General features: G+C 40.1%; 1 protein-coding gene across 6 annotated transcripts in view; it reads right to left on the bottom strand.

Annotated features, from left to right (window-relative positions):
* Positions 1 to 13811, bottom strand: part of IL23R (interleukin 23 receptor) — a 195734-nt gene that overhangs the window by 25676 nt on the left and 156247 nt on the right. For all 6 annotated transcript variants that reach the window (XM_064372486.1, XM_064372482.1, XM_064372487.1 and 3 more), the window contains one exon: positions 9057 to 9213. In XM_064372486.1, the coding sequence (XP_064228556.1) occupies positions 9057 to 9213 (157 nt within the window). The remainder of the gene's footprint in view (positions 1 to 9056; positions 9214 to 13811) is intronic.

Below are 13811 nucleotides of genomic sequence, written 5' to 3'. Positions count from 1 at the left end.
AGCAGGAGAAATTGAGTTCCTTCTTTCTACTCAGATAATTGAGAGGGAGAGGCTATCCTGGATTATACGGGTGGATCCAGTAAAATCACAGAAGTTCTTATAAGCAGAAGGGAGGAGGGTGAGAGTCAGAGAAAGAGATTGGAAGACACTGTGCTTCTGGCTTTGAAAACGGAGGATGGAGCCATGAGCTGAGGAAGGCAGGCAGCCTCTAGAATCCAGAAAAGGCAATGAAACGGATTCTGTCCTGGAGCCTCCAGAAGGAACATAACCCTATTGACACCTTGGTTTCAACCCAGTGATTGTGATTTTGGATTTCTTACCTCCAGAACTGTAAGATAATAAATTTGTATTGTTTTAAGCTGTCAAGTTTGTGATTATTTGTGACAGTAGTAATAGGAAACTAATACAGAAGATGATGACTTCATGAAAAAGCATCATCTTAGGCTGGGTGCAGTGGCTAATGCCTGTAAGCCCAACACTTTGGGAGGCCAAAGTGGGCAGATTGCTTGAGTCCAAGAGTTCAAGACCAACTTGACAAACATGGTGAAGCCCCATCTCTACAAAAAAAAAAAACAAAAAATACAAAAATTAGCCAGGCGTGGTGGTGTATGCCTGTAGTTCCAGCTACTTGGGATGCCAAGGTGAGAGAATTGTTTGACCCCAGAAGGTTGAGGCTGCCATGAGCTGAGATCACACCACTGCACTCCAGCCTGGGTGAGAGAGAGAGAGAGATAGAGGAGAGGGAGAGAGAAAGAAAGAAAGAGAGAAAGAAAAAGAGGGAGGAAGGGAGGGAGGGAAGGAAAAGAAAAGGAAAAAAGAGAAGGAAGGAAGGAAGGAAAGCAGGAAGGAAGGAAAGAGAGAGCATAATCTTTGTTCTGTACTAATAGATTGCAAACCTCAGGGAGATTATGGAACTCTTCTGAATTGTTTCCTATTCTGCAGAAACTTGGTGGTTTATTAGAGGAAGGACCTGAAGAAGATTAAATGAACCCAAATGAAAAGTCTGAAGTGATTAGTATTTCAAGAAATACTGTGTCTGTTAACATGGGTTAGTAACCAAGAGTCTACAAGTTCAGAACCCGTCTCTATGTGGACGATTCACAAAATCTCTAATTACAAATAATAAAATTTTTGAAAAATACATTCTGTGTGGCATCATCTAATTTGCATTATATTTAATAGCACTTATATTCAGTTCCATTGACATAATATTTGCTTTTTCTCCTTTAGTCACTTAAAAACCTGAAAAATTAATGAGCATCGTAAAGGAGTCATTGGTAGTGTAACAACCAATACTGTTTTGTGAGAAAGCAAAATGCTGTTTAATGTCTTGCTCATACTTGCCTTCCTCTGGAAAATTGTCAAAAAAATAATAATATGATTTCTCTGGGAAAGTTTTCCATGGCAAGTAGCAATTCAAGCAAGTTAGTCATCATGAAATGTGACTCCCCTTCCCTCAGGCCTCTAACTTGTTATTAAAGGGATTATAGAACTGCATCTTTTCTTCATTAAAAAGGGATCTGTATTACAGTACAGAATTGGAAAAGACTCCTGGCTAGCCATTGTTGTTTCACTGTTTTTAAGTCAAAGATTTAGAGAACTGACTTATACATTTTCAGTGCTGGTTTTCTACACTGACAAATTGTCTTTTTCCTTTTGGGACTCGGCACAGCTGAAAACCCCAGAACAACAATGGCTATCAAGGTTGGTGAGTCAGAAGCGCTAACTTCAGCAGCTCTCAGGGGTTCTCATAATCTCAGCTGAAACCTCACATCCAGAGATGAGGTGGGTTCTAGGCAGAAGAGGGTCATGTGTGATGTGATGGTTAATTAGGACAACAGTCTGTATCCTGTGCTTCTGGGGGTTCCTGTGGTTCTCAGGTGGGCTGGGGTGATCAATGACTCCGGAGAAATAGGAAGCAGAGAAGTGACCAGATAGTACGACATAACGGCCTAAGAGTCTCACATGCCTACCCTTTTCTGTCCCTCAAACCGCTACAACTAAGGAGATGGTGATACAGACAGGAGACAGGGAAATACTGAGTAGACAAGGCTGGCTCCCCAGCAAAGGTCCCACCCTCAAGCCTGGAAACCCACAGCCTTAAATAGAAGCAAGCATTCTTGTTTTCGTAACCAAAAGTTGTCTTTTCGCCGCTATGCCCTGCTATCCTGCACCCACATAAGCCCCAGACCCCAGGTTCTACAAGCAGACAAGGAGATAAACAGAAGAGCAGAAAAATGGCAGGACAGCTTGGTAGAGAAGGAGAGAAGAAAAGGAGCATCTGAATGCTGAGAAAAGTTTGGCTAGGGACAATTGGAGAGGAAATCGGCCACTGGATGGCCAAACTCCAGGGGAAGATCATTTTCCCACTCTCTCCCCCTTCCAGCTCCCTATCCATCCCACTGAAAGCCACCTCCACCATTCAACAAAACCCCTGCATTCATCTTTCAAATCCATGTGCAATCTGATGCTTCCTGGACACCAGACAAGGACCTGGGTACCAAGAAAGCACTGAGCTGGTTAACACTTAAGCTGTCTGTGGACAGCAAAGATAAAATAGCGCACTGTAACACACTCCCACTTGGGCTCTGGAAGCTGCAGGCATTCACCCCTAGATGCTACCATGGGGCCAGAGTCCCAAGGTGCTTACCCCAGCTCCTGCACCTGCCCGTCTACATGCACCCCCTCCCATAAAGGATTTTGAGACGGTGCCTTCGCGGAATAGATGAGCCTCACCCCTATCACATGTCATACGAGTCAGGGAACTCTATCATTTTAATGGCTTGGGCAATCAGATCCACACTGCCTTTCTGTCCACATTTTCTGCCCATTCCCTATGTTGTCTTTTGTGATGACACTTCGCCCTCTTAAAGAGTGTGTCTGACCTCTCCGGCAATGGTAACACTTCACTGCAGAAGTATCACTTGGCAAAGGGCTCAGGAATCTATACTTTAAGAAGTGCCTAAGCATTCAGGCCAGGCGCAGTGGCTCATGCTTATAATCCCAGCACTTTGGGAGGCCAATGAGAAGGGATCACTTGAGGTCAGGAGTTCGAGACCAGCCTGGCCAACATGATGAAATCCTGTCTCTACTAAAAATACAAAAAAAAAAAAAAAAAGCCAGGTGTGGTGGCTCATGTCTGTAGTCCCGGCTGCTCAAGAGGTTAAGGCAGTAGAATCACTTGAACCCAGGAGGCAGAGGTTGCAGTCAGCTGAGATGGTACACTGCACTCCATCTTGGGACAGAGCAAGACTCTGTCTCAAAAAAATAAAAGTACCCAAGCATTCTTAACATAATTGTCCACAGACCATACTAAGAGAAACAGTGCTTTCTAGACAATCCAGAACTAGCTGATAAAACACATGATGAATTGCCCATGATGGTCCTGTCTTGGCCAAGTCACCTTTTTTCTTTTTAACCTACTCTTTATCCTCATCTCAGACTACCTATCTTACCCAAAACCTCCTGTAGTACTATAGTTTCATTCTCATCACCTAACCCAAATTTGCTTCCACATCTTGTATTCATGCCAAAGTAGAAATAGTCAATAGCATCTTCTGGTTCTATTCTCACGTGTTTGCATTTCCGTAACAAACACTGCATTAGAAATTAGCCCTGTTGGCATAGTTTTATTACTAGCTAATGTGTAGAGAATGATTTTGTTTGGAGGGCTGATGCAGGACCCTTCTAGGTCTCTTAGGAAGGAGACTAGCACAGCTATAAATAACATGGATGCTGGAATCCCACAGCCTGAGTTAGACCCTGGCTCTACCATTTACCAGCCTTGTAATGTTGGGCAAAATTGCTTGGGCTATATGGCCTTCGACTGTGCAATTGGGATAATCATACTCCTTTTATAGAGCTGCAGAGATAAAGAAAGAATAATCCGTATGTAAAATGCTTATCAAAATGCCCAACAACTAGTAAAGCATCCAATAAATCTTGGCTATTATATTTATTATCCTGAAGTCACCCTGGGATTCAGTCTGTTAATTGGCCTCTTGCTATTATACCAGATAGCATAAACGGGTATTCTGGAGGACTGATTTTCTTTTTCAGTATAAGGCTTTCTTTGTTCTGTTAAAGTCTAAATACTCTAAGTAAGAAAAAGAGAATAGATCACTTAAACTTCATTGTAAGTGAATTGCTTTGATTCGTTTTTAAGACCAGGTTTTTAATGGCTAAGCAAGGCACTATTCAGAGGGAAAGCATAGAAAAGAATAAGAATGCTGAGGCTGCAGGACAAGCCATACCCATTGTAGGATTTGCCCTCTGGTCTCAGCTACGCAGAATTTTGTAAACACATTATATTGAGATGAATCCATTCAGTAATAAACATGTCAGAATTTTAGAGAATAACTCAGGAAAGTCCTGCTTGGAAGAGGCATTATTGCCTGGGCTCTGTTTCTTCATAAATGAACCTTTGAGTACTGGGAAAGTTGGCTGGCCAAAAAAACCTCATTATCAAACAAGTTGTTTAAATGAAGAATTACAGAAACTATATCATTTTATTGTGAGGCAATTCACACTTCGGCTGTGAAATCTGATTCTTACTGCTTTTATTTACATCTTTATGTATGATGCAATGTCGTTTATAGAATTATCATGCTTGATTTTTACTGTGTGTCTTCTCTAGAATGAAATTTCTCCAAGGCAGGGACTTTTGTTTCCTGCGTTCATTGAGGTTCTGCAGGCATCTAAAAATGCCTGCTACATGGTAGAGGCTAAATGAGCATTTTGTGAACGACTGTCTTTTCATAGGTACCTTTTAAAAAAGCAACCAATATTAAAGATTAGCTAAAAAGCAGTTCGGCAGCATACATCAGCATCCTAAAATGTGCTTCACTCTTGATGTAATAATTCTTCTTTAGAACTAAAGAAATAAAGGGCATTTACATATAAAGCTATGCAAAGAAGTTTATTGATAATGGATACAATGGAAATAACCTAGATGTTATTTAGGTAGGGAGAGGCCTAAATAAATTATGTACACACATAAACAAGAATGGTGTGCAGCCATGAAATAGGTTTTTAAAACCTCGACAAGGTAGATTAAGTAAGAAAATCAGGATATAAAATAATATATACACTATAGCCCCAATCATTAGAAAAAAAATGCACAAGAAAAAACTAGTATTAAATTAAATAAGTGCAAATAGGGGTATTTTTAGGGTCATACTACAATAACTTACATTGCTTTTACACACACACAAAATATACATTTTCAAAGAGACTTATTATTAACACTTTCCTTAACACACTTTTACTGTTTCTCATTTAATGTGTCTTAGAAAGGAATTTGTACTAAGAGAACAGTCTGTGGTTTCTCTTAGCTAACATGTTAAACTTCAATAAATCCAAGTTTTCAGGGATACTTAATTTTAACTAGTATTGTTGTCCCTGAAGTGACTTTTCTCCTTAGGAAACAGACTTTAAATTTAAACTGTTAAAGGGTAGCTGTGGTGTTCCTATTCCTTTCTAACTGAAGCTTAAGCCCTTTATCTTTAATTAATTAATTTATTATTATTATTATTATTATTATTTGAGATGGAGTCACTCTGTCTCCCAGGCTGGAGTGCAGTGGCACAATCTTGGCTCACTGCAACCTCTACCTCTCGAGTTCAAGAGATTCTCCTGCCTCAGTCTCCTGAGTAGCTGGGACTACAGGCACCCACCGCCACACCCAGCTAATTTTGTATTTTTAGTAGAGACAGGGTTTCACCATGTTGGCCAGGGTGGTCTCAAACTACTGACCTCAGGTGATCAGCCTGCTTTGGCCTACCAAAGTGTTAGGATTACAGGTGTGAGCCACTGCACCCAGCCAAGACTTTTATCTTTAAAGAAGAACATACGTAGTCTTATACTTAGAATACTTAGGTAAGCTGTTCCTCCACTTTGCTGAAATTAAAGAATGAAATTACTGAGGGACGGTGGGGAAAATACACAGTATTTTGACCCTGAGATTAAGAGCCTCATACTCTACCAACTGAGCTATCCAGGCAGTTCAATATTTTGAATAAGAAAACTTTTATTGTAGTTTAGGTGCCATTACCCACTAGTAATGTGCTATTTAGCAAGTCATGCCCAGGTTCTGCATTTGTAAAGTAGCGCTAATTACACTACCAAATGTGGTTGACATCAAGTCCAACAAGCTTATACATAGTAGTACTTTGTAAATGATAAATGGTAGTTATCAATTTGCATAATCTTGCTAGGCAATTATAGACTTCATTAAAAATAATTTGATTATCAACTAAATTCTGACTATTATAAAATGGCATCTGAAGTCCTAAGAATTGTTAACAGTATCAATTTGACAGAACACCTTAAATTTAAAACTAACTTTAAAAGAGAACTGATACTGAGTACTGAAAATAATTCCCTGGCTGGGCACGGTGGCTCACACCTGTAATCCCAGCACTTTGGGATGCCAAGGCAGGTGGATCACCTGAGGTCTCCAGCCTGCCCAATATGGTGAAACCCCATTTCTATTAAAAATACAAAAATTAGCCAGGCATGGTGGTTGGAGCCTGTAATCCCAGCTACTCAGGAGGCTGAGGCAGGAGAATCTCTTGAACCCGGGAGGTGGAGATTGCAGTGAGCCGAGATCACGCCACTGCATTCCAGGTTGGGCGAAAGGGCGAGACTGTCCCACCAAAAAAAAAAAGAAAAGAAAAAAGAAGAAGAAGAAAATGATTCCCTAATACATTGTTTCTTTATTTTTATATTTTTTAATTTAATTTCTATTTAAAAAAAAAAAATAGAAGCAGAGTCTCACTGTATTGCCCAGACTGGGTTTGAGCTCCTAGGCTCAAACAATCCACCTGCCTCCACTTCTCAATGTGCTGGGATTACAGGCATGAGTCACTGCACCTGGCCGAAGTATTTCTAAGATGTGGGCAGTAGGAGGTACCAAAGAGCTTTGCAGCTAGTCATGCTCTTTGCTCCTCTACTAATTTGGCAGCCACCAATATTTATAATATATATCAAAGTGCTTTGAAAACATAAAACACAATTCCACAATGTTATAATAATGATGCTATTCATACTGTGAATATAATAAAGTCCTTCAGTTCTGAAAAGAAAATGTTAAATCTAGTGTATAAAGTACCAACAGTAGGGAGACATCTTTAGGTTAATGGGGCCATTAGGAGTATTATAATTAGAATAGATTCATTTTATTATTTGCTTCAACTGAAGTCTATTTGGCTAAGATGTTATTGAATGACATGAGTAAATGAATATAAAATTAAACTAATAATATTAGAAGTAGGAAAATATCTAAAGATAAACAATAGATCAGCTAAATCCTGTTGATGAGAAGAGAATTAATTAATTCTGTGTTTAAGAGTTTTAATTTTCTGATTGCTTTGCATATAGTAGATAATGTTTATTAATATGATTTGATTTGTGTCTCTTTTAGGAGAATATGTTTTATTATAGTGGTCTAAAGAATGTAATGTAATTCTTAAAAATATTTTCAGAGATGGGGTCTTACTTGTTGCCCAGGCTAGAGCGCAGTGGCGAGATCTCAGCTCACTGCAACCTCTGTCTTCTGGGTTCAAGCCATTCTCCTGCCTCAGCCTCCTGAATAGCTGGGATTACAGGCATGTGCCACCATGCCTAGCTAATTTTGGTATTTTCAGTAGAGATGAGATTTCACCATGTCAGCCAGGCTGGTCTCGAACTCATGGGCTCAAGTGATCCAACCGCCTCCACCTCCCATTGAGATTACAGGTTTGAGCCACCACATCCAGATATTTTTCAAAACAAGTTCTTAGCTTATTGTATGCCTCACAATTGCCCAGGATGTCACCCAGGCTGGAGTTCAGTGGCATGAACATGGTTTACTGCAGTCTCAACCTCCCAGGTTCAAGTGATCCTCCTGCCTCAGCTAGCATGGTGGAGCGCATCTGCAGTCTCAGCCACTTGGGAGGCTGAGGCAAGAGGATTGCTTGAGCCCAGGAGTTAGAGGCTTCAGTGAGCTACGACTGAAGCCTGTTTAGATCAATAATTCTTCTTTTAGTCCCCGAGTAGCTGGGACTATGGGCATGGGCCACCATGCCTGGCTAATAATTTACACTGTATTTTTTGTAGAGATGGGGTCTCCCTATCTTTTCCAGTCTGGTTTCAAACTCCTGGGCTCAAGCAATCTTCCTGCCTTGGCCTCTCAAAGTTCTGGGATTACAGGTGTAAGCCACAACACCCAGCCTCCCAGGTGGCTTTTATGCCCAGGAATGTTTGAGAACCATTATGTAAATTATAGTAAACCTTAAGAAAATCAAAGCAAAATGACAATTTAAATGTCATCACCTGCCCTAGAATATTTTGTCAATTTTGGTGGACATTAAAGAGAAAAAAAAAATTTGTAGCTTTATTTTGTATTTGGTTTAAACATATTATTTATTTTGAGACCAAGTCTCGCTCTGTTGCCCAGGCTGGAGCGCAGTGGTGCAATCTCAGTTCACTGCAACCTCCACTTCTCAGGTTCCCGTGATTCTCCTGCCTCAGCCTCCAGAGTAGCTGGAATTACAGGCACCTACCACCACACCCAGCTAATTTTTGTATTTTTAGTAGAGACAGGGTTTCACCATGTCAGCTGAGGAGGTCTCAAACTCCTGACCTAAGGTGATCCATCCACCTTGACCTCCCAAAGTCCTGGGATTACAGGCATGAGCCACCACACCTGGCTGTTTTAAATTTTTTAGGAGACAGGGTCTTGCTCTGTCCTCCAGGCTAGAGAGCAGTGGGATGATCATAGCTCACTGCAGCATCAAACTCCTGGGCTCAAGTGATTCTCAGCTTCCCAAGTAGCTGGGACTACAAATGCTTAAATAATTAGCCTGCATTCCACCCAGGCTAATTATTATTATTATTGTTTTTGTACAGACTAGGGTCTCATTATGTTGCCTAGGCTGGTCTCAAACTCCTGGGCTAAAGCAATCTTCTTGCCTTGGCCTCCCAAAGTGTTGGGATTATAGGTGTGAGCCACTGTGCTCAGAAGAAAAGATATATAAAGAAAAGACCAAGAGAATAAAATATATAAATACACTCACCTGTTTCAGGTGTTTTATGAAAAAACGGAGAACTCCAAGACTGCCAGTACCTTTTGCCTGTTTCTTGACATCTCACTTGAAATACATACTTAATGTTTGGCTCCAAGTAGAATTCTGACTGCTGCACATATGTAAAATTGGTGTCAAATTCTTTAACCTAAAATTGATGGATAACAATAATAAAATATGGTGTGCTTTTAAAACAATTATTTTATTTAGCAGAAATGTATGGAGCACCTATTATGTTCCAAGCTCTCTTCTAGACCCTAGGAAAACAAAGTGTACTTTATATAAAACATGGCTGCACATAATCAAATACTGTCTCAAACATTAGAAGTGAAATACAGGCCGCTTTTTTAGAGATAGAGTCTCACTTTGTCCCCCACACTGGAGTGCAATGGTGCTATCTCGGCTCACTGAAACCTCCACCTCCCAAGGTTCAAGTGATTCTCCTGCCTTACCCTCCTGACTAACTGGGATTACGGATGTGTTACCACCACACCCAGCTAATTTTTTGTATTTTTAGTAAAGATGGGTTTCAACGTGTTGGACAGGCTGGTCTTGAATGTTTGACTTCAAGTGATCCGCCTGCCTCGGCCTCCCAAAGTGCTGGGATTACAGGCATGAGCCACCATGCCCAGTCCACACTACTTTATGTTTGACAACTGTCTCAAATCTCAAGAAAGTCCAAATGTAATATTTTATATATATATTTATATGTGTGTGTGTGTGTATTTTAGATAGGGTCCCACTCTGTTGCCCAGGCTTGAGTGCAGTGGCTTGATCACAGCTCACTGCACCTTCACCTCTTCCTCGGCTCAAGCGATCCTCCAACATCAGTCTCCCAAGTAGCTGAGACTACAGGCATGTACTACCATGCTTGGATAATTTTTTAATTTTTTTGTAGAGACAGGGTCTCATTATATTGCACAGGCTAGTCTTCTGGGCTCAAGTGATCCTTCCACCTCGGCCTCCCAAAGTGTTGGGATTATAGGCATAAGCCACCATAGTCAGCCTTAATTTGGGAATATATTCTTAATTTTGGAATATATTCTTTTAATGGGGTGGGGAAATGGGGGACCTGATAGCAACTGTTTGAATTCCCCTCTACCCTGCAGCTGGATATTTAGATCAATAATTCTTCCTGAATGATGAAATAATTTTACTCGCTAATGACTTTTAGAAAAAAATACCTATAATCTAAGCTGTAAATTTGTCCTCATTGCAGGTTTTTGCAGATTCTAAAAGGCCCAATAATATATCTGTGTGTATGTATCAGAGAAAAATTAAAATATTAAGAATGTTGAACTGAGAAATTCAATGGAGGATAAAGAAAATAGCTGAGGAATAAACACAAAAATCTTTTTTCCCTGGAGCATTGTACCCTGCTATAAAACGTAATGAAAAATGAGCCCCAAACAAGCTGTTTCAGTTGGCAGAAAGAAACCAAGGCATTTGTACAGCATCTTTATTTAGTATGTTCTAGCAAGTGATTTACTGGAAAAAGTGAAGCATGATTGAAAGGCAGACATAAAATATGTCGATATGTCTAGAAACACATTTATGCAACAACTAGGTGAAAGCAGCTATCAGGTACTCATGAAAGAGAAAGTTAAAACGATTGAGATTAAAAGAAAAAAAAAGAATAAGGTATCAACCTCATTCAGGGATACTTCCATTTAAAACCCAATCTTAACATCAATCTTTAAAACTTGCAATGCACTGAAAATATTTGTTTGGGGGATGTCATCTGCCCTAGAATAGTTTTATCTATTGAGACATGGCTTATGGAAACTCTGAATGATAGTTTTCAAACTCTGAATGAAAGATATCATTCAGAGTTTCCATAAGCCATGTGTCTATTCATGGCCCTGGAAATTTTCTGCAATGTTAATATAACTGGCGGGTGTCTGAGGTCTCCTGGGATCTAGATAAATTTTACTTACTGTGCCAAAGATTTGACTTTCGAGTGCATTCTGCTTCATATTAGTGTCTCTTGTAAGGAAGCTGTTATTCTCCAACATGTTTCTTACCATTACATTTATAGATAAGCCCTCTTGAAGAAAAGAAATACCCTAAAGTATAGTCAGAATTCGGAAATAGTAAGAAGAATGTTATGGAACTGTTATCAGTTGTTTAAACGATGAGGCAGACCAGGTGACTGCTGATGGTTCTGCAAGTACAAGCTGATGCCTCAGGATAGTATCTTTGGAGGCTAAAATGAATGTTGAAAGAGATGGACTTAACTGAATGCCTCTGTAAAGAATATAATTTCAAGAGTGCAAGAAATTTTGAAATAAGCCCATTCTACTTACAGCCTCAATTCTGAAAGTTGGGGTCATTGAAACTTCATGTTCATCAGTCTGAGATCGCTCTTTTCTTAGGCTAAACATAAGTTCCTGGGAGCATCCTTGGATGGAGGGAAGAAGAATCTCCAACCTAGAGTTCTATAATTCCTACCTTCCCCAACCATCAATTTGGGACATGGTGCAGGATGAGAGGGTCCTCGGTAACCCACCAGTGTCTAAATCCTCAGTTTCTCACTCTACCCTACCCTACAATCTCTCCCTCTTTCTGCCCAAGTAATTTTCATCTAGTGTTTGATAGAGGAGGGAAATGGGGTGGTGACTGGGAAACTTATTTGTGGCTAATCACACGTTCTTCCAATTTTCTGTCTTATACCAATCGTCAGACTTGGAATGCCAAAGCCAAGGATTTGTCTTTGCTATCTGTATGCTGTTCCGTCAGCCCTTCCAGGAAAAGAATAAATACTTGGTTTTGTGCAGCCTAAAAATGGTTTTCTCATTTTTAAATGGTTGAAAGAAAAATTTTAAAAGATGACTTCATAATGCATGGAAATTATGTGAAATTCAAATTTCAGTGTCCAAAAATGAAATTTTATTGGAACAGACTATGCCCATTCATTTACATAATTTTCTATGACTGCTTTCATGCTACAAACACAGAGTTGAGTCATTGATACAGAAATCTTACGTTCTGCAAAGCCTAAAATGTTTACCATTCATCCCTTGAATAAAAAGTTTGCTGAGACCCTGTGCTAGCTTAATTAAAGAAATGAGTCACCAATAATCCACTTACTTGAACATGTAGCTAAGATTTCCCTGCCTCTGTCACTAAAGTTGGACACCATTAAAGACAAATAATAATAGTAACAGCTAATGTTTCAAAATATTATCTACATGAACTTGACATTATGAAAATCAAAGGAGATGCAAAAAATAATCATGGCACATCCTTGCCTTCCATGAGTTTATAGTTAAAGGGTAGAGAAATAGAAGTGTAAACAGGCAAGTATATACAATGTAGCAAATGCCCCTGAAATAGAGTATAGGAAGTAGGTGTGGATTGCTGTTGGCAACTGGGAGCTCTGAACTGAATTTGAGGGACCTGGGAGACAGTCCATAAAGATACCAACAAATCGCTAGAAATGTAGGTCTGACTTTCATGGGAGTTGGGAGGGCTCCAAGTTCTAGCCTACATACAGGTGTAGCTGAGGCCTTGGGAGTAGGTGAAAGGAGAAAGAAAGAGAGGGGAGTAAGGTGGTAGGTATGAAGGGAATGTCAGTGTTGAGGGAATTGGCAGAAAAAATAATTTATAGAGGAAAGGGCAGCCAGAAACATTGATAGAAGACTAAGAAATTCTTGAAATGGGAAAACCGAGAGGAGAGACATTTTCAGGACAAGGTGGTCAACAGCGTCAAATGCTAGAGTAGGATGAAGATGGCCAAGGCTCTTGGCCTTTGTTGTTTGGCAAGATGCTACCATCTTCCTCTCCTCACACGAACCAGTTCCAGCAGCAGGGAGAGAGCCTTCATTACATTTTGAAGTGGATTGCAATAATACCCAGGTCATTTCCCTGTCCTGTGTCCTTGCCCTTTACCAGGTAACTTTGAATATCCTCCCATTCGGGCTCTGGTCTGTCCATGTGGCTTGCTTTGAGGCAACTGACATCAGTGAGCTTGATATAAGCAGAGAATTGAAAGATGCTGGAGAGATTGGGCTTAGGTGTTCTTGCCATCTGCCATCACCATAAGGACATACCCAGGCTAGCCTGTTGATGGCAGAAAGAGGACCTAGAGACATGTAGAGAAGAGCTCATGCAAAGACATAAGAGTGAGCCAGCTGAACTGCAAACACATGCCCAATCCCAGCTAAGCTCAACCTAGACCAGCTGGACCCCACTGACAGTGAGAAATAAATGTTTATTGCTGTATGTCACTCCAGTGTTTGTGGCAGTTTGTTATACATTATTGTAGCAGTTGATAGCCGATAACCAATCCCTCTTATTTCATGTAAATAGGAGTATGTAATAGACTAGAAAAATGTTTAGAAAATAGAAAGGAATTCTATTACCAGTGTCTCTGAATACGTTTTCAGAAGCTAACTGTTTTCTGGGTGAAACTCTTGTTCTCTGCTCCCCCTGATGGTGCTACGAAGGCCGTCTTGGTAGCAGGTACCTTTGAGCTCACTTTTCAAAACCTTCCCTTTATCAGAAGGGGCAAATGGAGCTGAAAGAATATTTGTTATCTCATACAGTCTTCATAACAATCCTTTGTGATAGGTAGCATTAGCTCCATTATATAGATAGGGAAATAGAGTTGAAAGAGGTCAAGCCGGATTTTTTTGAACTTACACCGTCAGTAACTAAGTGCCTCTCACAGACTCTACATCACTTTAGGGACTCAATAGATATTTAGAAAATGAAAAGACAGGTTTCAAACCAATTTTGAAAAGG

Source organism: Aotus nancymaae, unplaced genomic scaffold, assembly GCF_030222135.1.
Source record: "Aotus nancymaae isolate 86718 unplaced genomic scaffold, 86718_ANA_hifiasm-v0.15.2.pri h1tg000007l, whole genome shotgun sequence".
NCBI lineage: Eukaryota > Metazoa > Chordata > Mammalia > Primates > Aotidae > Aotus > Aotus nancymaae.
This window is presented reverse-complemented; position numbering and strand designations above follow the sequence as displayed.